Here is a 27,642-nt window from a genome sequence, read left to right as displayed (position 1 = left end):
CTGTCCGTCAAAAGCTGAGGGGTTTTGTGTGTATGATTGTGTGTGTCGGGGCTCCCTGCTGCTACCCGCTTAGCCGAGAGCAGGCTGGTGATGATGGTTTTGGCCTTTAACAGGACTGGGGAAATACAGTGAATGTAGAAACTAGACAGGTTAATGTCTGTTCAGGAAGCACCTGCCTCTCTCTCAGAACATTCCACTCTCTGAGGTCTCCCTCCTTCACTATTGTGTCAAACAGCAGTAGCTCTGGCTGAGGAGTTTCTATGGCGGAATATGCATAAGAAACTCAGTACAGATGAATCAGGTCTCCTTATTTTAAAATTCACAGGAAGTCGGATGGAGTTGTAGTGTATCATAGTGGAAAGCGAAATAAAGGTGGAACGTGGATAGCTGTGTTATAGGCTAAGTATTTGAAGGCAGTTGAATATCCCACTTAAAGGGGAACTCTACAACTACGTACACAAAGCTAACTTTTATATTTGTGCTCTTCACAGAAGTACCTGTCTCAGCTGGCAGAGGAGAGTCTACTTGGTGCACTAACTGACACCTCAGCTACAGAGTGACCTCTGACCTATACTCATCATTCGGTACTATCAAGTGGATATGGTGGACAGCGTTGCGTGTGTGCTACAGACTGAGTGATCTGAGCTTGCCAAGGACCACTCAACGAAAGAGACATGAATAAATGACATATCGGATGGAAGTCACACGGTAAAATGCACTGGACCCGGAGAGAAGAGCGATTCTATGAGAATTGCTTGGACTAAAACTCATTGCTAAAAATCAAATCAAACCAAATGTTATTGGTCACATGCGCCATATACAACAGGTGTAGACTTTACCGTGAAATGCTTACTTACGAGCCCATTCCCAACCATGCAGAGTTAAAAAGAAAGAAAAATATTTGCTAAAGAATATAGTAACACAACAAAATAACAATAACGAGGCTATACAATATAGCAATATGTTTGATTTTGTACATAGTATAAAAATACTGTAGTTTAAAAAGGTTCCAGTGTTAATGTACTACATTTGTGAAAATGAAAACCGGTCACCAAAGATTTGTGTTAAAAGATATTTATCTATCTCTCAGCCTTTGATTTATTTGCAGTAGAGAATAAATGTGTTTGTTTTTCATCACAGGAATAAACACAGCCTTCTTCCTAGTAATTATTGTGGAAGTCAGATTCTGTGATATAGTGAACTGAAACTCATCCATATTAGTATTTGTCCTGGTTCTGGTTACATGTTGTTCTATGTAGCTGTACTCCAAATAGTACTATAATCATTTGATTTAACTTTTAATTTTAGTCTGTAAAGTGTTAGGGATATTACATAATGTGTTTTTAGATGCAAAGTGCCTTAGAACATATCTGCCATTGGTAGTGTAGAAGTAATCCTCAGGTTGGTTTCATTCAGATGTTGAATTTTGAATGTATATTTCATTACACAGTGTTTTTGTGTATAACTGAAGGATATGAAGGCCTACACTTGTTATACCTACTGTGTCTGTTCATTGAGACAAAATGGAATACGGTTCCCGACAGACATGGACAAAGACATATCAGTCTGAAAGATATGTAACTTTCAAAATACAGAAATCATCCCTGTATGATGCATTTTGCATCAATTTTGAAAGTTACATATCTTGAAAACTTAAGTGCTGTAAATGCTTTAGTCCCAAAATTCTGACAAGCAGAACATTTTGGGACTATGTCATCAATCGACTAATGAAACAAATACCTAAATATATTTTTTTGGTGTGGAATTTTCCTTTAAATTGAGATACAGTTTTGCCAAAGTATCGCCATACGTTTTCTTCAGGTTTTCTTCTATTGTGTTTTGTCCTGTATTTGATTTAATTTATAAATACTTTGACAACTTTGTGAATTGTAAAGTTTGTTTCAATCAGGTTCAATATTTTGCAAATGTCTAAATAATTTATACAGTGCCTTTAAACTGTAGAGAAACTTGAACTGGACCATGTGTGTTATTTAAGAGTTAAATTAAGTGTGATTTTAAGTCAGTATAATATCTTGTCGAGGCAGGGTTTGAAACTTGCTCTCTCTCTCTGTTTTCTACACTGTGAATGTTGCTCCAAGTTTTAAGATTGGGTTTAAGATTTTGTTGAACTTTTCTTATGGTTATTTTCTGATGCAATCATTTGAATAAAAATGTTACGAGAGAAAGCTGTTTGTGTATCAGTGGCGGAGGCTGAGGGGAGGACGGCTCATAATAATGGCTGGAACGGCACAAATGGAATGACATCAAACACATGGAAAACATGCGTTTGATGTATTTCATGCCATTCCACCTATTCCACTCCATCCATTACCACGAGCCTGCCTCCTTAATTAAGGTGCCACCAACCTCCTGTGGTGTGTGTGTTACCAATTTAGCTATTTTCTCTATTTTCTCACATTGAATAACGGGATGCAAAATAATGAGTTTAGTTTATTAGACAATTTGGAAAGCAAAACACAGTAAAAGACTACGTGCATAAATAAAATCCTTGAGAATGAGAAAAACTGGTACTTCCATGTGCATGGGGCATTGTGACGTTCTACTGTTTGAGGGGAGCGCCCCCAGATGTTAAGGTAGGATATTACACTTGTCAGACAAAACGAATTGTATAATGATTATTCCTTTTGATAGCACAGACTTTGTCAAGTCAACTGCACCCTTGGACTTGATCATTGACATTACACATTACAGTCAAATAGGATTTTTTTTTACAATAAACTATCTATCTTTGGACAGTTTCCCAGTAACAACTTGTTATGTATACGAGTTACCTCTGCTGCAGAGGATAAATTCATTAGAGTTACCAGCCTCAGAAATTGCAGCCCAAATAAATGCTTCACAGAGTTCAAGTAACAGACACATATCAACATCAACTGTTTTTTATTTATTTATTTATTTCACCTTTATTTAACCAGGTAGGCAAGTTGAGAACAAGTTCTCATTTACAATTGCGACCTGGCCAAGATAAAGCAAAGCAGTTTGACACATACAACAATACAGAGTTACACACGGAATAAAACAAACCTACAGTCCATAATATAGTAGAAAAATAAGTCTATATACAATGTGAGCAAATGAGGTGAGATAAAGGAGGTAAAGGCAAAAAAGGCCATGGTGGCAAAGTAAATACAATATAGCAAGTAAAACACTGGAATGGTAGATTTGCAGTGGAAGAAAGTGCAAAGTAGAAATAGAAATAATGGGGTGCAAAGGAGCAAATAAATAAATAAATAAAAAAATACAGTAGGGGAAGAGGTAGTTGGATGGGCTAAATTATAGATGGGCTATGTACAGGTGCAGTAATCTGTGAGCTGCTCTGACAGCTGGTGCTTAAAGCTAGTGAGGGAGATAAGTGTTTCCAGTTTTAGAGATTTTTGTAGTTCGTTCCAGTCATTGGCAGCAGAGAACTGGAAGGAGAGGCGGCCGAAGGAGGAATTGGCTTTGGGGGTGACCAGAGAGATATACCTGCTGGAGCGCGTGCTACAGGTGGGTGCTGCTATGGTGACCAGCGAGCTGAGATAAGGGGGAACTTTACCTAGCAGGGTCTTGTAGATGACCTGGAGCCAGTGGGTTTGGCGACGAGTATGAAGCGAGGGCCAGCCAACGAGAGCGTACAGGTCGCAGTGGTGGGTAGTATATGGGGCTTTGGTGACAAAACGGATGGCACTGTGATAGACTGCATCCAATTTATTGAGTAGGGTATTGGAAGCTATTTTGTAAATGACATCGCCGAAGTCGAGGATCGGTAGGATGGTCAGTATTACGAGGGTATGTTTGGCAGCATGAGTGAAAGATGCTTTGTTGCGAAATAGGAAGCTAATTCTAGATTTAACTTTGGATTGGAGATGTTTGATGTGAGTCTGGAAGGAGAGTTTACAGTCTAACCAGACACCTACTGTATGTATTTGTAGTGGTGCACATATTCTAAGTCAGAACCGTCCAGAGTAGTGATGCTGGACGGGCGGGCAGGTGCAGGCATCGATCGGTTGAAGAGCATGCATTTAGTTTTACTTGCATTTAAGAGCAGTTGGAGGCTACGGACGGAAGGAGAGTTGTATGGCATTGAAGCTCGTCTGGAGGGATGTTAACACAGTGTCCAAAGAAGGGCCAGAAGTATACAGAATGGTGTCGTCTGCTCAGAGGAGACAGCGTGAATCAGGCCTTCATGGTCGAATTGCTGCAAATAAACCACTACTAAAGGACACCAATAATAAGACGAGACTTGCTTGGAACAAGAAACACAAGCAAATTTGAGTCCAAATTTGATATTTTTGTTTCCAACCTTTGGTTAAATACTTACCTAGTTAAACACTTGTCTACTTAAGTAAAGGTTAAATAAAAAAGAATGATGATTTCTGCATGTGTGGTTCCCACCGTGAAGCATGGGGGAGGAGGTGTGATTGTGTGGGGGTGCTTTGCTGGTGACGCCATCAGTGATTTATTTAGAATTCACTGCACACTTAACCAGCATAGCTACCACAGCATTCTGCAACAATACAACATCCCATCTGGTTTGCGCTTAGTGGGACTATAATTTGCTTTTCAACAGGAGAATGATCCAACACACCTCCAGGCTGTGTAAGGGCTATTTGAGCAAGAAGGAGAGTGATGGAGTGCTGCATTAGATGACCTGGCCTCCACAATCACCCCACCTCAAACCAATTGAGATGGTTTGGGATGAGTTGGACCGCAGAGTGAAGGACAAGCTGCCAACAAGTGCTCAGCATATGTAGGAACTCCTTCAAGGCTGTAGGAAAAGCATTCCAGGTGAAGCTGGTTGAGAGAATGCCAAGAGTGTGCAAAGCTGTCATAAAGGCAGAGGGTGGCTACTTTGAAGAAACAAAAATATTTTTTGATTTGTTTAAAACTTTTTTGGTTACTACATGATTCCATATGTGTTATTTCATAGTTTTGATGTCTTCTATTATTCTACAAAATAGAAAATAGGAAAGATCAAATAAAGCTCTGGAATGAGTAGGTGTGTCCAAACTTTTGACTGGTACTGTCTGTTCTTACCCCTGGGCAACATGGGCCTGGGAAGCTCACACGGATATTGGTATCCACACACAGTACCTACTTCACCAATTATATTTCAACTCAATACTTGTTGTATTTACTTCTTGTAAATGTGTAGAATTGCAGGACACTTCAGTAGTGCTAAACACGGCTGCTAGAATCTTGACTAGAACCCAACAATGTTATCATATTACTCCAGTGCTAGCCTCTCTACACTGGCTACCTGTTAAGGCTAGGGCTGATTTCAAGGTTTTACTGCTAACCTACAAAGCATTACATGGGCTTGCTCCTACCCATCTTTCCGATTTGGTCCTGCCGTACATACCTACATGTACGCTATGGTCACAAGACGCAGGCCTCCTTACTGTCCCTAGAATTTCTAAACAAACAGCTGGAGGCAGGGCTTTCTGCTATGGAGCTCCATTTTTATGGAATGGTCTACCTATCCATGTGAGAGACGCAGGCTCGGTCTCGACCTTTAAGTCTTTATTGAAGACTCATCTCTTCAGTAGGTCCTATGATTGAGTGTAGTCTGGCCCAGGGGTGTGAAGGTGAACGGAAAGGCACTGGAGTGACGAACTGCCCTTGCTGTCTCTGCCTGGCCGGTTCTACTCTCTCCACTGGGATTCTCTGCCTCTAACCCTATTACAGGGGCTGAGTCACTGGCTTACTGGTGCTCTTCCATGCCGTCCCTAGGAGGGGTGCGTCACTTGAGTGGGTTGAGTCACTGACGTGATCTTCCTGTCCGGGTTGGCGCCACCCTCGGGTTCGTGCTGTGGGGGAGATCTTCATGGGCTATACTCAGCCTTGTCTCAGGGTAGTAAGTTGGTGGTTTTAGATATCCCTTTAGTGGTGTGGGGGCTGTGCTTTGGCAAAGTGGGTTGGGTTATATCCTGCCTGGTTGGCCCTGTCCGGGGGTATAGTCGGACGGGGCCACAGTGTCTCCCGACCCCTCCTGTATCAGCCTCCAGTAATTATGCTGCAATAGTTTATGTGACGAGGGGCTAGGGTCAGTCTGTTATATCTGGAGTATTTCTCCTGTCTTATCCTGTGTGAATTTAAGTATGCGCCCTCTAATTCTCTCTCTCTCTCTCTCTCTCTCTCTCTCTCTCAGTCCACCTGGTCGTGCTACTGCTCCAGTTTCAACTGTTCTGCCTGCTATGGAACCCTGACCTGTTCACCGGACGTGCTACCTTGTCCCGGACCTGCTGATTTCGACTCTCTCTTTCTACCGCACCTGCTGTCTTTAACTCTGAATGACCCCATATGAAAAGCCAACTGACATTTACTCCTGAGGTGCTGACCTGTTGCACCCTCTATAACCACTGTGATTATTATTATTTGACCCTGCTGGTCATCTATGATTGTTTTAACATCTTGGCCATGTACTGTTATAATCTCCACCCGGCACAGCCAGAAGAGGACTGGCCACCCCTCAGAACCTGGTTCCTCTCTAGGTTTCTTCCTGGGTTCCTGCCTTTGTAGGGAGTTTTTCCTAGCCACCGTGCTTCTACATCTGCATTGCTTGCTGTTTGGAGTTTTAGGCTGGGTTTCTGTATAGCACTTGTGACATCGGCTGATGTAAAAAGGGCTTTATAAATACATTTGATTGATATTAGCTTTAAAGCTGCAACAACAAAAACATCTCTCTGCCCCATAACAGAATGTGCAGAATTGCAGGAAATTTGCTTGAAAACTGCTAAATGTACTTTCTGATGACAAGGTATGGGCCTTTAATGTTCCTTCCAAAGAGTCGAGATTTGATTCATCCGGCCATGCACTGCCAGTCATAGTACTCCTTGTATGCTATTTTTTTTTTATCTCACTCAAGTTGTGTTCTGATTATGAGGGGGTCCATGAGGAATTTTCTATCACAAAAGGGGTCTATGGCCCCAAAAAGTTTCAGAACCCTTGGCCTACACTGTAGTGGACAAAATGTTCTAGGTATTTTAGGGTCTAACATTGCACAATTTAGGACTTAGGCTTATTTTGTTGGGTTTCAAATACAATGAAAGTTATTTGACCTTTTCTCCAACACAAACATGCTTATTATAAGTCGTTATTATAGCAATAGCGTTATAGCAATAGTGTTGAAAGTTTTTCAAAAACGTATTGTTGCTACTCTGCAACCCCAACGATAGGGGGCAGCACTATATCATTAGGAAGTCGACCCTACAGAAAATACGAGAAGCCAGGTCTCATCCGGGATTTTGATTGGTGCCCTCTTTACAACACGTTTGCAAGGTCAGCCAATCGGATATCTCAAACACAATTATATGCCAAGTGTTGCTGGGTGCACAACATAAAAACAACAGAATTTAAAACCACATCAACGGTCAGTGATTTTCCTTTGGACACGCAAGAGGTAGACAGCTAATGTTTGACATTATGGAGCAGCGCTTCTAAGTTGACGATAAAATTATTTTACCTACTGTAATATAGCTGGCTTTGTTGTTGTGCCGTCGCTTGGGACTTGGGCTGCCAAGTGACAACAACCGAGGCAGCCTTTAACTTTGTGATAACTGCAAAGCTAATGACAATATACAAATTATCCCTGAAATATGAATTGTATATAGAGTGCATCAACTTTAAGCTGTATTTAACTATTGTTGTTTCATTGCTTACCATTTTTACCGTGTAATATCTCGTCATTGATTTCTGCACAACGATGCGGTCATTGTTTTGCCTGCGTAGTGGTGCGTCGTCGCAGCAGGGGCTTGCGATTGACTGACAAAAGTGATTTGCTGTGCTGCTGTCTAAATACAAATCTGTCAACAAAATGTTTTTTTGTGTGGAGATTATCAATGCATGAATTAGGTCAGGTGGGGGGGCTTGTCTGGACATGTTGACGTGCCAATTGAAATGAATGCACATCAAAATGAATTGAAACGTTATTTTATCATTTTAGGTGTCTGCATAATTTTTTTTTTTATTCGCACGCATTTCCGCTGCTCCAAATCCCCATTTTAAAACAATGGCAAATGACTGCGAGGCATGGCTGAACGCTAACCCCCTTGGTAAGTTATCTTTACCAGTCTATTCTGTCTGGACTTTTTATGCGGAAGTAACTCAGTGATTACTGGCGATTCTAACTTTCAGTGACTGCAGCGTTTTCTGTAACCACTGATCATGATTTGTATTCTGCTGGTCTTACATTTTATATAGTCAATACGTTTTTTTTAAAGTGATAATGCATTATATTATATACACACTATGTTTATAAGACAATTAGTGCATTGTGAACATCAAATGACCCATAACCTCGCTCATGAAATATAACATCTGCAAAAAGTGTTTTCTGGTCAATCAGTCAAACTGCCTTCTTACCTTGTCTTTCACCACCTCTTTCACCCCCCGCCAACAGACGCAGACGACCTGAGTGACTCTTTCCTATCGGGCGAAGAGGAGAATGGCATTATCACCAAAAACGTCAAGAATGAAATAAATGGCAACTGGATTTCGGCACCTAACAGTATCCACGAGGCCCGTCTCAAAGCCAAAGCGAAGAGGAGGCTGAGGAAGACTTCTTCTAGAGACTCTGGGAGAGGGGACTCGTTTAGTGATAACGGGGACCCCTCCCGGGGCACTAACGGCACCGTACCCCCCACCAGCCCCAAGAGCAAACTGCTGGACAGGAAGTCTCGGGCAGGGAAGGGAAGAGGACTTCCAAAGAAAGGTATGGGGAGTTATGTAGATGTTAAAAACATATAATGTTAAATGGAAGGGAAGAGGACTATCAGAGAAAGGAATGGGGAGTGACTATTTATGTGGTTATGTAATAAAGTGTTGTTAACATAGGCCTACTTGTGATCACGTGAAGTCACGGCTAGGGAAGGTAAGGCCATTGAAGCCTACCGAAGACCAGTAATGGGGCGTTAACATTTCTAGAAGATTGTAATACCTAACAGGTGTATCTGTCCCTCCAACTGCCAGCCCAGTAGTAAACCAATTAGCATGTTAAAAAATGTCAAGGTGAGGCTGATCCGATCACACTCACTTATATTAACACTCACTTATATTAACACAACTCTTATCTCCTTTTGGCATCCATCCGCTGAAGGCTTTTCCCCCCCTAGAAGTTTCCACTAGGCCTATGACCTTTGAAGGTGACTGACTTTGTAGATTTGTGGGTGATGTATGATCCTTCCTGGAGTCAAAAAGAAAGAAAAATAAGATTGAAATCTTATTGCTTATAGAGGCTCCATAATTCAGCACATTATAATATCTCGTCTAAGCGATTTGGATAACTGAAACAAGATTGAGCATTTGTCCAAAGACATGCAAACTAGGCAATAAAGTAACCTAGATGGCAAGAGCATGGTGGTTTGTTGTAGATAACATCACCTCACCTTCCCATGGTGGCCGACATCTCCAACTAGCCTGGCTTGTTTACCAATTACATGAGTGACTCCTTTTAAATCTTATAGTTGCCTGCATATTAATATTCAAGGTGATAAGCTATTTACTACTTTGTAATCACCTTGTACATGCATGACGCTTCAGCGGTTATGTATAACTGGAGAGGAAGCTGCTTCTCAGCAGAGTCAAAGTACGTGTTCCAAATGGTACCCTATTCTATATATAGTGCACTACTTTTAGCCAGATCCCTATGGGCCCCGGTCAAAAGTAGTGCACTACATTGGGAATAGGGTGTCATTTGGGATGTAGTCAGAGCAGCTTGCCATACCCCCAGCTGTTTTACCTCTGGTTTCATATTGACAGTGACTTTCAGAGTAAGAGTGCTGATAAAGGATCAGTTTAGCCTTTTTAGATCTTAATGAATAGGATTATGTGGAAAGGTGGGAATCTGATCCTAGATCAGTACTCCTGCTCTGAGAGACCTTTCGAACTGGTTAGTTCGGTTCTTATCTGATAAAATGAAACTGACGTATTTTTCTTGGCCTTTAATGTCAGTCCCCATTGCCAAAATAACATCTTGCTGCAGCACAGTACAGTTAGTTGTTTTCTGATAGAAAGGAACCATCTTGGCACAGATGTGTTTGAGTTGTTATGTAACCAAAGAACCATGATGTCAATGTAAATGCCTGGGCTTCTGTCCCAAATGGCAACCTATTCACTATAGTAAAGGGAATAGGGTGCCATTTGGAACACAATCTAGGACCCGCTGTGGTTTAGGGGCTCCTGTAAAAATTAAAGTGGTGTAAGGTTTTGGAAGTGTAACAGAAACTATTCTATGGGTGGAATCTCTCAGGGCAACGAGGGTAATAGGTACATCATGTTCCGGAATCAGCCATGGCACAGACAACTTTCTAAATGGGCAGAGCTATATACAGGAGGAATGTAACATATACACACACACACTGGGTGGGACTTATAGGAGGGTGGGGGGGTTAAAACATGTAGGCCTAGACAAGATGAGCTGCTTTGGAAATGGGTCTCTTCTTAAATAGACTGGCAATCTGTTTCTACAGAGCCACCAACAGATGTGGCTTTGTGTAACACTTACTTACTAATGAGGAATGACCCCTTTTTAAATATGTGGTTTATGTCACCAGTTGAGCCTTTAAAGTGCTATACTGTCTGAACAACACACACTATATAGGAAGTGTCATATAGAGGAAGTAAGGGGGTATTTTTGTGCTCACCACTTGTTCCTGTCTAGTTATAGGCCCACCATAGTGGTATGGATAAATAAAAGGTCTATAGGAAATATGATTTTATTTATCTGTACCCCTGTATAGTTAGGCCAGTTCCTGTTTGTAGTAATGTTTCATACTGGTTTCCGCAATCAGTAGTATCTGTCTGCCTGTGGTATTTTGACACTATGACGTCATATGCTCTCTGTCTTTCTGGAGAAAAGCCTTTTGAACTGAAGGTGGTTTTCAGTGTTTCACTTCAGTTGTATTGGAGGCATCCTGTCTCAAGCACAGAACGCTGCTGTGTGTGTGACATGCTGTATATTGTACATGGGGTACTGTTGACCTTTCCTTTGTCAGCACAGTGTTTGTGTTCAGATGTAGGCTGCATTGTAATGTCAACCCGCTGCAGGTGACCACATATCGGCTACTGGTTGGTAGTATGTTTTTGAAAGCTCTGGGGTGACGCAGATCTAGGATCAGCTTGCCTTCCCTAAATCCTAACCTTAACCCTAAGTGGGGGAAATGCAAAACTGACCCCAAGACCAATGTCTAGGGATGACTTCACCCTAATCTGAGCAATGCATCAATAGTGGCCTTTTTATAACGCACATTGCTGAAGAAAGGAGTGTTGTATGTGGCTATTTTTATACTGAACAAAAATATAAACAACGATTTTACGGAGTTTCAGTTCATATCGGTCAATTGAAATAAATAATTAGGCCCTAATCTATGGATTTGACATGACTGGGCAGGGGTGCAGCCATGGGCCTTGGAGGGCATCGGCCCACCCACTGGGAAGCCAGGCCCAGTCAATCAGAATGAGTTTTCCCCACACAAAAATATTTTATTACAGACATAAATACTCCTCAGTTTCATCAGCTGTCCGGGTGGCTGGTCTCAGATGATCCTTTAGGTGAAGAAGCCGGATGTGGAGGTCCTGGGCTGGCGTGGTTACACGTGGTCAGCGGTTGTGAGGCCTGGTGGAGGTACTTCCAAATTCTCTCTAAAATGACGTTGGTGGTGGTTTATGGTAGAGAAATTAACATTCAATTCTCTGGCAAGAGCTCTGGTGGACATTTTTGCAGTCTGCTTCCCAATTGCATGCTCCCTCAACTTGAGATGTCTGGCATTGTGTTGTGTGACACAACTGCACATTTTAGTGGCCTTTTATTGTCCCCAGTAGAAGGTGCACCTGTGTAATGGGCATACTACTTAATCAGCTTCTTGATATGCCACACCTGTCAGGTGGATGGATTATCTTGGCAAAGGAGGGATGTAAGCAAATTTGTGCCCAAAATTTGAGAGAACTAAGCTTTTTGTGCGTATGGAAAACATGGGACCAACACTTTACATGTTGCATTTTATATTTTTGTTCAGTATATGTGGCTATTTCTATGCTTCCTGTTAAATTTTGTTTTTGCAGTTGAAAATACAACATTTTTAGCTATGGAAAAGACACTTCACAGTGGTTCGGATGGTACAATGATTCTCTACACTGTACTTGCTTGTTTTATCAAACTATTTTAGCAACCAGGAAATGGCGTCGCGATTTCTGCATATTGTGTCTTTAAATCACACTGCCGGATTCTAATGATTTTTACGTTTTGCTACAGATTTAAACTATTTTGCACCATGAAACTGTTTCTGTTTTGAAAACATCAGAGGCATTGTCCTTGTTCTTTGTCAGGTGGAGCGGGAGGCAAAGGGGTGTGGGGCCCACCTGGAGAAGTGTACGACCTGGAGGAGGTCGATGTCAAAGACCCCAACTATGACGAAGCTCAGGTATTGGACCATTTTTATTTTGGACCTATGACCGTCTGAGTTAGGTACAGTATGGTTAGGACCCTGAGTTTTACCTGCTCATGAGAACTCAGAGCCTTAAGTGTACTATACAAGTTTTTTGGTATCCAGTCTTGATCGGCTTCATTCCTCTGCTTTCTGGTGTCCTCTACAGGAGAACTGTGTGTATGAGACGGTGGTTCCTCCGCTGGAGGAAGGGGACTTTGAGAAGACGCTCACTCCCATCGTGCAGGAGTACTTTGAACATGGCGACACCAATGAAGTAGCGGTAGGTTAATTTCAAAGGTTGAGTTTTCTGTAGTGCTAACTAGTGCTTTTAATGTCCTAAACACTGGACCTGCTTCTGCCATTTATCTAACTGTAGACCAAGTTAATTCTGAAGGATGTAGCTATGTTCTTCTCTGATTTGACCCTATGAGCCCACTCCCTCTTCTTGGCCAATACCCTCTCTCTCTCCCCATGACCGACTCTTTATTCCATCTGACCCAAACCCATCCCCCTCTCTCCCCTCCGTAGGAGCTCCTGGGTGAACTCAACCTGGGCTCCATGTCTAGCGGTGTGCCCATGCTGGCTGTGAGCCTGGCCCTGGAGGCCAAGGCCAGCCACAGAGAGCTGACGTCCAGGCTGTTGGCGGACCTGTGTGGCCGCGTGCTGAGCCGTAGAGACGTGGAGAGCTCATTTGACAAGTTACTAAGGGAGCTGCCTGACCTGGTGTTGGACACACCTGGAGCCGCTCAGGTAGTGTGTTTTGATATCGCGCCGTCTAAGAATAGAAGTGTTTGGGAGTATCTGTGAAAATGTCTAATTGACCGCGTGCCCTTGTGAATGTTTGAGTGACTTAGCAGGCGCACTGCAGTGTGTGTATATGTGTTGTCTTTTATGCTTGTGCTGTGTTTCTGTGTTCTGTTCTGCATGCAAACCGGAGCAGTGTATCTCAGAACAGAATGCATATGTTCTGTTTGGAAATTCTATATGCAGGTCATAAAATAAGAGCTTTACAGTTACTATAGCCATCTGACCGTTCCTATCGCGACTGTAAAGTCAACAGACGCACTGTTCAAGCATGGTATTTATTAGGGATCCCCATTAGCTGTTGCCAAGGCAGCAGCTACTCTTCCTGGGGTCCAAACACATTAAGGAACTTACATTACATATAAAACAATACATCATATAACAATATTACACCACTACACATCTACAATACAAAATGTATAATACTACATATCTACAATACACAATGTATAATACCACAATATTACACCACTACACATCTACAATACAAAATGTATAATACCACCATACTACATATCTACAATACACAATGTATAATACCACCATATAACAATATTACACCACTACACATCTACAATACAAAATGTATAATACCACCATACTACATATCTACAATACCACAATATTACACCACTACACATCTACAATACAAATTGTATAATACCACCATATAACAATATTACACCACTACATATCTACAATACACAATGTATAATACCACCATACTACATATCTACAATACACAATGTATAATACCACAATATTACACCACTACACATCTACAATACAAAATGTATAATACCACCATATAACAATATTACACCACTACACATCTACAATACAAAATGTATAATACCACCATACTACATATCTACAATACACAATGTATAATACCACAATATTACACCACTACACATCTACAATACAAAATGTATAATACCACCATATAACAATATTACACCACTACATATCTACAATACACAATGTATAATACCACAATATTACACCACTACACATCTACAATACAAAATGTATAATACCACCATATAACAATATTACACCACTACACATCTACAATACAAAATGTATAATACCACCATACTACATATCTACAATACACAATGTATAATACAACAATATTACACCACTACACATCTACAATACACAATGTATAATACAACAATATTACACCACTACACATCTACAATACACAATGTATAATACCATCATACAACAATATTACACCACTACATATCTACAATACACAATGTATAATACCACAATATTACACCAATACATATCTACAATACACGATGTATAATACCACCATATAACAATATTACACCACTACATACCTATAATACACAATGTATAATACGACAATATTACACATCTACAATACACAATGTATAATACGACAATATTACACATCTACAATACACAATGTATAATACGACAATATTACACATGTACAATACACAATGTATAATACCACCATACAACAATATGCGTTTGTCTGTACCTTTCTCTTCACAGTCCCCGATGTTCCAAAAGGTGTATTTTTACCCGTTTTTTTTATATTTATTTATTTTTTAAATCTTATTTTACTGCTTGCATCAGTTACCTGTTTTTGGAATAATGTTCCACATAGTCATGGCTCTATGTAGTACTGTGCGCCTCCCATAGTCTGTTCTGGACTTGGGGATTGTGAAGAGACCTCTGGTGGCATCAAATCTTATTTGTCACATGTGCCGAATACAACAGGTGTAGACCTTTCAGTGAAATGCTTACTTACAAGCCCTTAACCATCAATGCAGTTGACTTTTCTTTTCTTTTTTACAAAAATATGAGTAACCAATAAAAGTAACATTTAAGAACAGTAGTAAAATAACAATATTGACGCTATATACAGGAGGTGCGGGGGCACCGGTTAGTCGAGGTATTATGTACATGTAGTTAGAGTTATTAAAGTGACTGCATAGATGATAACAGAGTAGCAGCAGTGTAAAATGTCTTGTGGGGTATGCATTAGAGTTCGACTGATTGGAGGACCAAAAAAATCCGATGCCGACTATTTTATTTTTTCATTTGTAATAATATTTACAACAATACTGAATGAACAATGAACCCTTTTATTTTAACTTAATATAATACATAAATCAAACTATTTAGTCTCAAATAATGAAACATGTTCAATTTGGTTTAAATAATGCAAAAAGTGTTGGAGAAGAAAGTGCAATATGTGCCATGTAAAAAGCAAACGTTTAAGTTCCTTGCTCAGAACATGAGAACATATGAAAGCTGGTGGTTCAATATTCCCAGTTAAGAAGTTTTAGGTTGTAGTTATTATAGGAATTATGACGCGTCCACTATTTCCCTCAATACCATTTGTATTTCATATATCTTTGACTATTGGATGTTCTAATAGGCACTATAGTATTGCCAGCCTAATCTCGGGAGTTGATAGGCTTGAAGTCAAACAGCGCCGTGCATCAAGCATTGCTAAGAGCTGCTGGCAAATGCAGTAAAGTTCTGTTTGAATGAATGCTTACGAGCCTGCTGCTGCCTACCACTGCTTAGTCAGACTGCTCTATCAAATATCAAACCATAGACTTAATTATAATAAACACACAGAAATACGAGCCTTTGGTCATTAATCTGGTTAAATCCAGAAACGATCATTTTGAAAATGAAACGTTTATTCTTTCAGTGAAATATGGAACCGTTCCGTATTTTATCGAACGGGTGGCATCCCTAAGTCTAAATATTGCTGTTAAATTGCACAACCTTCAATGTTATAATTATGTAAAATTCTGGCAAATTAGTTCGCAACGAGCCAGGCGGCCAAAACTGTTGCATATACCCGGACTCTGTTTGCACTGAACGCAAGAGAAGTGAGACAATTTCCCTAGTTAATATTGCCTGCTAACATGAATTTCTTAACTAAATAGGCAGGTTTAAAAAAATATACTAATATGTATTGATTTTAAGAAAGGCATTGATGGTTGGTACAATTGTGCTTTTTCCGCGAATGCACTTTTGTTAAATCATCACCCGTTTGGCGAAGTTGAAGTAGGCTGTGATTCGATGATAAATTAACAGGCACCGTATTGATTATATGCAACACAGGACAAGCTAGTTAACTACACATGGTTCATGGTTGATGATATTACTAAGTTAACTAGTGATTGTTTTTTTATAAGATAAGTTTAATGCTAGCTAGCAACTTAACTTGGGTCCTTTTGACACTGCACTCACGTAACAGCTGGTCAGCCTTCCATGCAGTTTCCTCGTGGATTGCAATGTAATCGGTGTCTAAAAAGGCCGATTACCAATTGTTATGAACACTTGAAATCGGCCCTGATTAATCGGTCGACCTCTAGTATGTATGGGTTTCCGAGCTGTGTGCTAGTAGTTTAAACAGACACCTTGGTCCATTCAGCTTGTCAACAATTCTTACAAAAACAAGTAGTAATGAAGTCAATCTCTCTTCCACTTTGAGCCATGAGATTTACATGCATATTACTAATGTTAGCTCTCCGCGTACATTTAAGGGCCAGCCGTGCTCCCTGTTCTGAGCCAATTTTCATTTTCCAGTCCCTCTTTGTGGCACCTGACCACAAGACTGAACAGTAGTCAAGGTGTGACAAAACTAGGGCCTGTGGGACCTGCCTTGTTGATAGTGTTAAGAATGCAGAGCAGCGCTTTATTATGGACAGACTTCTCCCCATCTTAGCTACTGTTGTATCAATATGTTTTTACCATGACAGTTTATTCATTACAAGAGTTGGTGAATGATTTGTCCCAGATACAATGCTTTTTTTTGTTGTTGGTGTCACTACTGTGTGGGATGTATGTTGTTGTTCTGTACCCTGTGTGCATAACAGAGCTGGGTTCAAACAGTATTTGAAATACTTTCAAATACATTTGCTTTAGAGTGCCAGGTGGACAAGGTTTCCACTTTGTGTGTTCCGTTCCACTGCGCCAGGCAAGCTCAATCAAGCCCAGTTGAAGTATTGTCTCAACCAGCTTCACCTGGAATGCTTTTCCAGCAATCTTGAAGGAGTTCCCACACATGCTGAGCGCTTTTTTTTGCTGCTTTAATTCACTCTGCAGTCCACCTCATCCCAAACCATCTCAATTTGGTTGAGGTCTGGTGATTGTGGTGGCCAGATCATCTGATGCAGTGCTCCATCACTCTCCTTCTTGGTCAAATACCCCTTACACAGCCTGGAGGTGTGTTTTGGGTCATTGTCCTGTTGAAAAACAAATGATAGTCCCACTAAGCGCAAACCAGATGGGATGGTGTATCGCTGCAGAATGCTGTGGTAGCCATGCTGGTTAAGTGTGCCTTGAATTCTAAATAAATCAGACCGTCACCAGCAAAGCACCCCCACACCATCACACCTCCTCGGTGGGAACCACACATGCGGAGATCATCCGTTCACCTACTCTGCATCTCACAAAGACACGGCGGTTGGAACCAAAAATCTCAAATTTGGACTCATCAGACCCAAGGACAGATTTCCACCTGTCTAATGTCCATTACTCGTGTTTCTTGGCTCAAGCAAGTCTCTTCTTATTGGTGTCCTTTTAGTGGTTTCTTTTCAGCAATTTGACCATGAAGGTATAATTCACGCAGTCTCCTCTGAACAGTTGATGTGTCTGTTATAAAAATGTATTTGGGCTGAAATTTCTGAGGCTGGTAACTCTAATCAACTTACCCTCTGCATTATAGGTAACTCTGGGTCTTCCTTTCCTGTGGCGGTCCTCATGAGAGCCAGTTTCATCATAGGGCTTGGTTATTTATTTTATTTAACCCCGTTAAGAACAAATTCTTATTTACAATGACTGCACTTGAAGAAATGTTAAAAGTTCTTGAACTTTTCTGTATTGGCTGACCTTCATGTCTTAAAGTAATGATGAACTCTTGTTTTTTATTTGCTTATCTGAGCTGTTCTTGCCATAATATGGACTTGGTCTTTTACCAAATAGGATATCTTCTGTATACCACCACTACCTTGTCACAACACAACTGATTGACTCAAACACATTAAGAAGGAAAGAAATTCCACAAATGAACTTTTAACAAGGCACACCTGTTAATTAAAATGCATTCAGGTGAGAACCTCATGAAGCTGGTTGAGAGACTGCCAAGAGTGTGCAAAGCTGTCATTAAGGCAAAGGGTGGCTACTTTTCAGAATCTCAAATATAAAATATATTTTGATTTGTTCACCACTTTTTATTTTTTTTAAAATTTTTTACTACATGATTTCATAGTTTTGATGTCTTCACTATTCTAAATAGTAAAAATAAAGAAAACCCTTAAAGTGGTGAACAAATCAAAATATATGCAAACTTTTGACTGGTACTGTATATATTTACTGATAGCCAGGGGCACACTCAGACATAATTGACAAATTAAGCATTTGTTTAGTGAGTCCTCCAGATCAGAGGCAGTAGGGATGACCATGTGTTCTCTTGATAAGTGTGTGAATTGGACCATTTTCCTGTCCGGTTAAGCATTCAAAATGTAACGAGTACTTTTGGGTGTCGGGGAAAATGTAAAGTACATTATTTTCTTTAGGAATGTAGTGGAGTAAAAGTCGTAAAGTACAAAACTAAAGTAGTGCTTTAAAGTATTTTTACTTAGGTACTTTACACCACTGAATAACACTGTGGTACGGTAGATGAGACTGTCTGTGAAAGAAAGCGATGGTGAGTTTCAGCTCTTTTCTTTCTCTTCTCCCCGTCCACACAGAGCAGACATGCGATCTCTCGCCTCATTGTCTCGGCAGCGCCAGGCACAAAATGCTAGCTCAGCGTAGGAGGCTGATAAAAGGGTTATTTATCATCTCTCCCTCTCACACTTTCTCTCTCTCACTTCCTGCAAGGCCACCCGCTCTGTTCTTCCCCCTGACTGTGCAGTCTCTTTCTCTCTCATTCCTCTCTTTCCAGACTGGTTCTGGTCAGATGAGTTTGGGGCTCTCTTGTCTGCACAGACACAATGGCTTGTTAGCAACAGGCTTTGTCCAGTTTGTCCTGTCCAGAACAGCAAGGCCAGCATTTTTCTCTGGCTTTTTTTTTCTTCTTTTCGTCACGCTCTCATCTCTCTCATCTCTCTGACTCATGTCAACAAACAGTGCCACTGTCACCTCATCCCAAACAACACAAGTGTTTATGCATCCATCCAGCCTCTGGTCTCTCCATTGGCTTACTTTGATGCTAAATGTAGGTGATTTGCTGTCTATTTGCCTCTGCAGTAATTCATTATCAAATGAGGTTATAAAATATGTGTATTGTACTATAATGGTTTATGGCTATGCAGTTAAGCTTACATGTGTTCGTGACGCTTCATTTCCAAATGGATTACATTATGCTGCAGTCAAGATATTTCAGGCCCATGGGCATGCTATCTGGCAACAGTTCAGTCTGCCCTATTTATTTTCATTTCTTCGTTAGCTCTGCCAACTTCCCGTTCTGTCGTTTTTGGGGTGGACCAGAGAGATAAGTGTTCGAGGCCAGAGTGTGTGTGTGTGTGTGTGTTAACCGTGTTTGCTTTTTCTTTCAGCTCGTCGGCCAATTCATTGCCCGGGCTGTCAAAGACAAGATCCTCTCCAAGAGCTACTTAGACGGCTACAAGGGGAAAGTCGACTGTGTTCATGCAAGGTATGTGTTGGTGTTATTATTAAACACGAAACGCCTTCTCCCATTTCTATGTGGTATGATCATGGAGATGTTGATGAGGGCGTTTACAGTATACCCTTATAGGCACAACAGGGCCCGGGAGGCTCACAGAGATCTACAATACTCCATCAATGATTCAGTTTTTCAACTCTACTGCAAAATTGCCTGCTCCATGGGAAAATGTGTGGAGTTTCAGGAAAAGCTTTAAAATGGCAAAATGTTCTCTCCGATGCAGAGGGGGGGCATTTAAAATGTTCTTTCCCAGGTCTTGAGACTTAGCATGCACTGCAGTAATCGTAGTAAAACATTTTTTTTTTTTTTTTTTAATCACACTCTAAAGTAGGAGTTGTGTTCTGATATTGAGGGGGCCCCTGATGAATTTTCTGTCATAAAAGGCGTCCCCCAGCCCCAAAAGGTTTGGGAACCCCTGGGTTGTTATGTTAAGTGTTTCAACTTGTAATTCGGTGGGTGTATTCACTGAGACCAATGAGTGAAGCTTTTGGGGAAGTGTCATACATTGGTTACAGAATAGTTGGTGGCTTGTTGCTAGGCAGAGTTTACGTAATGAAATGTCTTCATTCTATGAATGCATTGAGAGAACTTATGAGGGAAATCTAATGCATCCCGAGGGATGGTTTATGGGAGTTTGGAATGAGAGGGTATAAACTGGGGCAGAGGAATGAATGACTATGGGAAGGATAATTCCATGACAGAGGGAGGTAGAGATGGATGATTGACAGGAGAGTGTCCACACTGTCTTGTCGCTGTGTGTTTTCCATATAGAGCGGCCTTGGACCGGGCGGCGGTACTGTTGAAGATGGGTATGGGCGGCCTGCGCATCGACAACCTCTGGGGAACAGGTGGGGGTCAGAGACCTGTCACCCAGCTCGTCAGAGAGGTGAGACCTGCTCATCTTATAGAGGACTGAATGAGCTGCTTGTCAAGTGTGTGTTCTTTATGTATGCCAGCTATTTAAATCTTGTTTATGTTCTCCAAATGAAGTTATTGGAATGTAATTTCATTGAGCTTTCACTATGAAAGGGTGAGGTCATCAAGACCTGCTTTAGAGTTTTACTGATGTCTCCAGTGATCACATGATATCGACACGTCCATTACGGCTACTCGGATGTACACGTCATGTGAACATCCTCAGCCGTTGCAGAACTGGCTTAGTTTCATGTGTTCTTCCTATTCCCTATCTGTGAGCAGGCCTTTTTGTTGTCATCGATGAACCTCCGGTGTACAATGGGCATACATTGACTTTGGCTGTCCCCTTTTTTTCTCTACTTGTATCAGATGACCCTGTTGCTGAAGGAGTATCTTCTGTCTGGAGACAACAAGGAAGCAGAGAGGTGTCTGAGAGAACTGGAGGTACCACACTTCCACCATGAGTTTGTCTATGAGGTAACTCACAGCATCCGTTGTCTAGTTTTTCTTTCCCCAGTTTTCATGTTAACTTATCTTATATGAACGTATTACCTGTAGGTGCATTGGAAAAGTACTCACTGATGTACTCACATACTGAATTTTCCTTAGTTGATTGTAAGAAAAGTTATTCATCTTTTCTTCCTATTATCAATAGGCCATAGTCATGGTCCTGGAATCCAAAGGGGAGAAAACGTTCAAAATGGTTCTGCAGCTGCTGAAGTTTCTGTGGGTGTCCTCCATCATCACTGTGGACCAAATGAGAAGGGTGAGCTTGGGTGCCACCTGGTGGTAACATTATACTACTGCAGTGCATGTGGCGCCACCTGGTGTTGAGACTTGTGGTTCGAGGACCAATGTGATATATAATACTTTTTACCTAAAAATCAACTGCATCTCCTTGTTTACCATTGATTTGATCTATAAAATGTTACACTTATTTTTTTCATTGGAATTACATTGAAAGTCACTGTTTACATGATAATTATCTTGTTTGCAGGGATACGAAAGAGTTTACATGGACATAGCTGAAATCAACATCGACGTCCCTCGTGCGTACTTCATCTTGGAGCAGTTTGTCGACAAGAGTTTCAGTGCTGGCTTCATCTGTGAAAAGCTGAGGGATCTTTGTCCTAGTCGGTAAGTATCTTTTTAATTTACTATTTTTGTTTCTCACACACATCCATGTTTTATGATTGATGGAGATGTACTGATTTTGGCTATTTTCACAGGGGCCGGAAGAGATTTGTGAGCGAGGGGGACGGCGGTCGCTTCAAATTGGAAAGCTACTAAGAAGCCATTTTGTGCCAGAGATGTTCTGCAAAACTGAAGCTACTTTTTACTATGATCCATGTCACTTATTGTTTTCCTTAACAGTGAAAGAATGTACATAAAAAAATGCGTAAAATGGTACTTTGTTCTTTAGTTGACGAAAAGTTAGACGATACACCCATTTAAGGTGTTTGAGTATACATGTATAAGCTAAAACCCAGAAAGTGCCACACCTCAACGAGTCATTCCATGTTGTTTTTATATTTTCTCTTTATTTCACTGCCACTCCATTCTTGTTCTAGATTAAAGTGTTTGTACAAGAATTAAACTGGTTTGTGTATAAAGCTTTTTAATGAAAAGGGGGGCAGATCGTTGGTTCAAAGCAACACCTTCCCTCACCAGCTGCTGTCTGTTTCTAGCCTGGTTTCAAGATCTGTTTGTGCTGTTTTACACAACTTCTACCATAGGAATTTGGGCAAGATGGCACAAACAGATCTGGGTACCAGACTAGTCTATTTCTATGCTGTGCTTGACTTTTTTTTCTCTTCACTTTAAAAAAAAAAATTAAAAATATTTTTTTTAATTAAATATGTCATTACTCAAGGCAATTAATAAAAAATAAAGTTAAGCTAAGAGATTTGGATCTGGTTGCGATCATTTCACAACAAAATGGTGTCCAGAATGTTTATTTTTATATTTGGCGAACACTGTTGTGAAAATGTACCAAGTCTTAATTGCACCCTGATTGTCAAAAGTTCAATAAATTGCTATACAAAATGTATGCTATTGTCAATATATTTGTGTGAGTAGATGAAAGATGACTTGAGAATCATGGTGTGATCTAAATCTAGTACTGTCATAAATGGGAAATAAATCTTAGTTTATTTGAAGAACGTGTTCACAAAAGATGTTATATTTACCTAAACTCCAATTCAACTTCTCTCAGAAATAAGACTTCTCATATTTACAAGGCTATTATACATTCTCAGCAATTAAAATAATCCATGAGATTGATGCCAACAGTGATATATTGCAATATTAGGTTGTGACCCTCTGCCCTCCATTGTATCCATCTTAACATCTGGCTGTAGTCCATTTTGTGTCTACTGGTGTTGCTACTGTCCTCCATTGTGGCTCCTGCTGCTCATTCAGTTCCTGTTGGTTGATAATAAAACTATCATCCATTTTGTGTCTACTGACCGTACTACTCCTTGGGCTGCCATTGCGTGGCTGCCACCGTGTCTACTGTGGCTCGTTCAGTGCCAGATCCTGTTGCTTGATGGCCTCCTGGGCCTCCAGTTGCATCTTCTCCAGTTTCTCCAGGGTGACTGATTTCAGCGGCATCAGCTTGGGCTTACACAGCACCATGGTGGGGACGTCCTCCATGGACAACTGCCCTTTAGATGGTAGCATAACCAAGAGTGAGAAGTTACAGGCTTGTCTTCTAGTTATCAGAATGCAAACAGAAAATAAGACACAAACCCAGGTTTCCTGCATGCCACAAGCCTAGGAATTAACCAACACTTTACAAGACTGTCTTTAAAGAATAGACTCATTACTATGACCAATAAAATCTGCATAATTCCTCACACTATCAACATGGTATACTGTTGTAGTACCGTGCAGTTTTCCACTGAACATACTGTAGTTAAGTTTTCAGGTAAAGAGAAAGAATCTGGTGGGCTATGTGTAGGTGTATCTTTTGGGGTCAGTGACCGGTTTCAACAGTAGATGGCAGAGAGGTATTTTCAGTAGGAGTAAAAACCTGAAGGAACATAACATCGGTTGGCAGTTGGCACACACTTGGCAGTGTTTCGAACTGTTCCTTCTACTGAAAGGAATGTGTTTACAGTATTTTAGAGCATCTAACGTTACTGCAGAAGTGAAGGGGTGGCTGCTGTGTTGAGTTGCATGATAGACGAAATTGCTAATTTATACCACACAGTCTTTATTCATAATGGTCGTTACTCACCTTGTTTGGGCAACACTTCTCTGAACATCGATTTGACTTCAGGCATTATGTATTGTTAGGTCCAGCTGAAATAAAAGCATGAACATGAATATTTATAGTTGGCATAAGATTAAGGCACGATAAGATAGCTAGCTACTGTAGTTAATGAGCTGCACACACACGATTTATTTAGTCACTGATGATTAAAAACATATTTATCCATCAATCTTCAATCATATAGGTACGTGACGTTATCCACACGAAATTGATTTATAACCACAACATTACCACAATTGACAGATTCAGGTTGCCAAGCCAAACAAACCAATGTATGTCCCCTTCCGGGATTGTCAGCTGGCGTTTTCCTCTACGGTTTTACGACCCGGTTTAGAAACAGTGCATCGCATTGCAGCCATCTGGTGGGCAGAGTTGGAAGTTTATATTGAGTTCATAAAATCTCAAAACACTACACATCATATAAATGTGATAAAGAGATAAATCACGTATTTTCTTTACATCATTTAATTTAAACATATCTTATCTAGCCCAGAGAGAAAATAAGGAGTGAGAAGATATGTAATATGTAGAGGTAGGCAGTGCAGGGCTGCCAACTTTTGAAGAAAGCTTGGAGTGAGATTTGGAAAATAAAAACCACAGGAGGCTTTGAACATTAAACGAGCTCTCAGAATTTAACTACTTTGTTACTTTGACATTTAAAGTATGCTAATATTTTTGTAAACATGTTTTTTAAGTAATTTGACACTTTGTTCAGACAATAATTAAATGAGATAGGGAGACAGGCAAATGCTAGAAACAGTGGGAAGGTTGGAAGTAGGGATTGATCCCTGTTCTCGGGTGGAAGGTTGTATGTGACATGTGCCAAGGACACGTACCACTACACCAAGGCTCTCCACAGGAAATGTTAATATTAAAGGTGCATGGCAGTGGGTAACCAAATTATAGATCGCAGTCTCCTTGTCCATAGACTGCTTTCAAGGTAAGGACACAAACATTTGTATTTTGTAATTTGGGTGAACTCACTTTAAAATCAGGCTGGAAGAAAATTCAATTTGCTCTCCAAGAGGGTTGGCCACCCCTGACCCTGTATATTTTCCAAGTGCTAGATGTTTGAAAATGTTCTTGTTATAACAATACATTTTTCAAGAAAAATCGAACGAATATCAATATTCAGGTGGTTTATGCCTACTAGTTGAATATCAGTGGCATCATCTTACAATAGTGTAATAATCAGTAAGATGATGCCAAGGATCTTCAACTAGTAGAACATAAATTAATGTGATATGAGTTTATGAGTTGTGAGACCCCCTACCATCTCTGCCTAGCATGCACACCAGTGGCGGATTTAGGCATAGGCGACATGAGCAGCCACCCAGGGTGGCATCTTGCCAGGGGGCGGCATGGGGTGCCCACACAAAAAAAATATATATATATTAATTTTAAAAAACACAAAGAAACAACAAATATTCCGAATGGTGACATTTGCACGATCGGTTTTCTATCACTCATTTACACGTCATGTCAATGATATCATGTCACCGTGTGGGACTGTGGGTCAATTAACCTTGTCGGAGTGGGTGCCCTGATTCCAGTTTGTGAGCTCCCACTCAGAAGTACGAGATGGGAAGGGGGTGGGGGTAGGTTGACCTCAGGTCTCCCCACTGGAAGCCCGAGGTAGGGGGAGTGGGGGAATCTATCATACAGCACATCTCTAACTTTGTACAGTACTAATGTAATTAGTAATGCAATTAGTTGTGCAATTTAGTTTGTGTGTTTCTTGTTTGAAGTTCAACAGTGTAATAATCAGGTTCTCTTCTTTATAAGTGTGTTATTCTATATGTGTATTTGTGTGATATAGGATTTGTGCAATTTAGTTTTATTTGTGTTTTTTGTTAGCAATACGGTAATAGTTTAATAATTCAATTCTCTTTTTTATTTTTATTTATAAACTACAATTTGTTTCTATTTGTCTTTGTTACTTCTTTTTGATATTTATGAGTCTTATTTTTGTATATATATTTATAGAATTTAAATGTTATGATTATTTATTTATGTTGTTCAAAATGTCTGAATAAAAAATGACAGTTAGTGCAGAATGGTGATTTTTGTTTGTTTGTTGGGGCGCTGAAGAGGGGGTTCGCCCAGGGAGCCATACAAGCTAGAACCACCACTGATGCACACAATTCTAAAATGCCAAAAATTATATTTGATTCCTGGAGCATTTAATATCCAATGCTTATTTGTATGACTTATTCAAAACTGTTCATGAACGGCTGAAAAAACTACATAGCCTCATATAATTCATTTTCAGAGACACAGGTCAGCATATCAGATTTCAAATATTTAAATGCACTGTCAAAATTGGGAAGAAGCAGAATAATAAAATAAGTGTGGGGAATAGCAGTAGTGTTCTTGCTGAAAATGTAGCACAATGTTAAGAATGAGAATTGTTCCACTGATCAGACAAAATAAAGTAAATAGATAATACAATCTCCTGAAAACCACATAAATCTACCCATTCACCAAAACCAAATAATTGGTATATTTATTGTCCCCCCTCTTGAATCAAACGTACAGTGTTGGGTTCACAATCTGTTTGACCAAATTATTTGTTATAGTTACAAATTAGGTCACAATACCAAACGTCCCGACTAAAACTGTGTGGGTCTGTCTGCTGCCTGTTCGTTGTCACAGCCTAAATGCCAATCACCAAACGAGGGGACTAATGCAAACGTGGATTAAATCGATATTAGTACATGCTGTCTAAAGGCTGCATTCTGCAATAGGGACGGGAGTAACAGCAACCTAATTTTGTTGACGACGTGGTACATAAAACAGCGTGCTACCGTGGTCCACACACCTCATCACAGAACGTTGTCTCTCTCTCCCTCTCTCTCTCTCTCTCTCTCTCTCTCTCGCTCTCTCTCTATTTAGCGCCACTCAAATCTTGAGGGGCGTTTCTTTAAAACATGCCTCCAATCCCCTTGATCTCTTACATAATTAGGCCAATCATATGCTTCAATGTGCCGCTGTTCACAGCGCTGTGGCTCGTGATGTTAAATTGCAGGCGCAGATGCTCTGATTTCAAAACGATTTAGACCACAGTTGAAAAGTGAACGCGCTGTCTATACAATGGAATAATTAGACAAATAAAATCTGTACTTTTCAATGCGTGTGATATAAAAGCTGTGCCGTGAGAACATGAGAAGATCGTCAAATGCGTGTCTCACCGCCAATGCGTGAGAGTTGGCAGCTCTGGTAGTGGCTAAAATAGATGCTCATGGAGCAGACCTAATCCAACTCTTCGGATGTGCATTATTGTTCTAACTGACTGTTTGAATACGAATATAAACGAATTTATACTAAACCTACTAGCAATATATGCTTGCTTCAAACATTAATTTTCACTCCCAGGAAAAAGCTTTGAGTTATATTCCGGGTTTCTCTGACTTTTACACATTTATTATGACAATAAATATGTCAGGTAGCTAAATGACACATTTTCACCACTTTCACTCAACCAAACACCTTTTCTGTTCAAGTAAGTCTCGTGATACATT

The 27,642-nt window shown here is 40.4% G+C and overlaps 3 protein-coding genes across 6 annotated transcripts in view; 2 read left to right on the top strand and 1 right to left on the bottom strand.

Moving 5' to 3' along the window:
- rbm20 (RNA binding motif protein 20) overlaps positions 1–2,186 on the top strand; it is a 74,757-nt gene extending 72,571 nt beyond the window's left edge. For both annotated transcript variants that reach the window (XM_045707939.1, XM_045707940.1), the window contains exon 14: positions 492–2,186. In XM_045707939.1, the coding sequence (XP_045563895.1) occupies positions 492–560 (69 nt within the window). In that variant the 3' untranslated portion in view covers positions 561–2,186. The remainder of the gene's footprint in view (positions 1–491) is intronic.
- A 5,093-nt stretch (positions 2,187–7,279) lies between these two features.
- pdcd4 (Programmed cell death protein 4) lies at positions 7,280–22,894 on the top strand. 2 transcript variants are annotated; one of them, XM_014180174.2, is made up of 12 exons: positions 7,280–7,402; positions 7,946–8,054; positions 8,402–8,713; positions 12,325–12,419; positions 12,592–12,705; positions 12,954–13,175; positions 19,802–19,899; positions 20,701–20,815; positions 21,214–21,321; positions 21,500–21,610; positions 21,842–21,981; positions 22,074–22,894. In XM_014180174.2, the coding sequence occupies exons 2-12, from the start codon at positions 8,012–8,014 to the stop codon at positions 22,132–22,134; spliced, it is 1,419 nt and encodes a 472-aa protein (XP_014035649.1). In that variant the 5' UTR covers positions 7,280–7,402; positions 7,946–8,011; the 3' UTR covers positions 22,135–22,894.
- Positions 22,895–22,974: 80 nt separating this feature from the next.
- LOC106590145 (BBSome-interacting protein 1) lies at positions 22,975–24,442 on the bottom strand. 2 transcript variants are annotated; one of them, XM_014180786.2, is made up of 3 exons: positions 24,353–24,442; positions 24,086–24,150; positions 22,975–23,510 (listed from the first exon to the last, which is right to left on the bottom strand). In XM_014180786.2, exons 2-3 carry the CDS (start codon positions 24,129–24,131, stop codon positions 23,356–23,358), a joined length of 201 nt encoding a protein of 66 aa, XP_014036261.1. In that variant the 5' UTR covers positions 24,132–24,150; positions 24,353–24,442; the 3' UTR covers positions 22,975–23,355. The 2 variants fall into 2 exon arrangements, with proteins under 2 accessions (XP_014036261.1, XP_014036272.1); XM_014180797.2 differs by having other exon boundaries at positions 24,390–24,436.
- Positions 24,443–27,642: the final 3,200 nt, after the last annotated feature.

The sequence above is a fragment of the Salmo salar genome, chromosome ssa02 (assembly GCF_905237065.1).
Source record: "Salmo salar chromosome ssa02, Ssal_v3.1, whole genome shotgun sequence".
NCBI lineage: Eukaryota > Metazoa > Chordata > Actinopteri > Salmoniformes > Salmonidae > Salmo > Salmo salar.
This window is presented reverse-complemented; position numbering and strand designations above follow the sequence as displayed.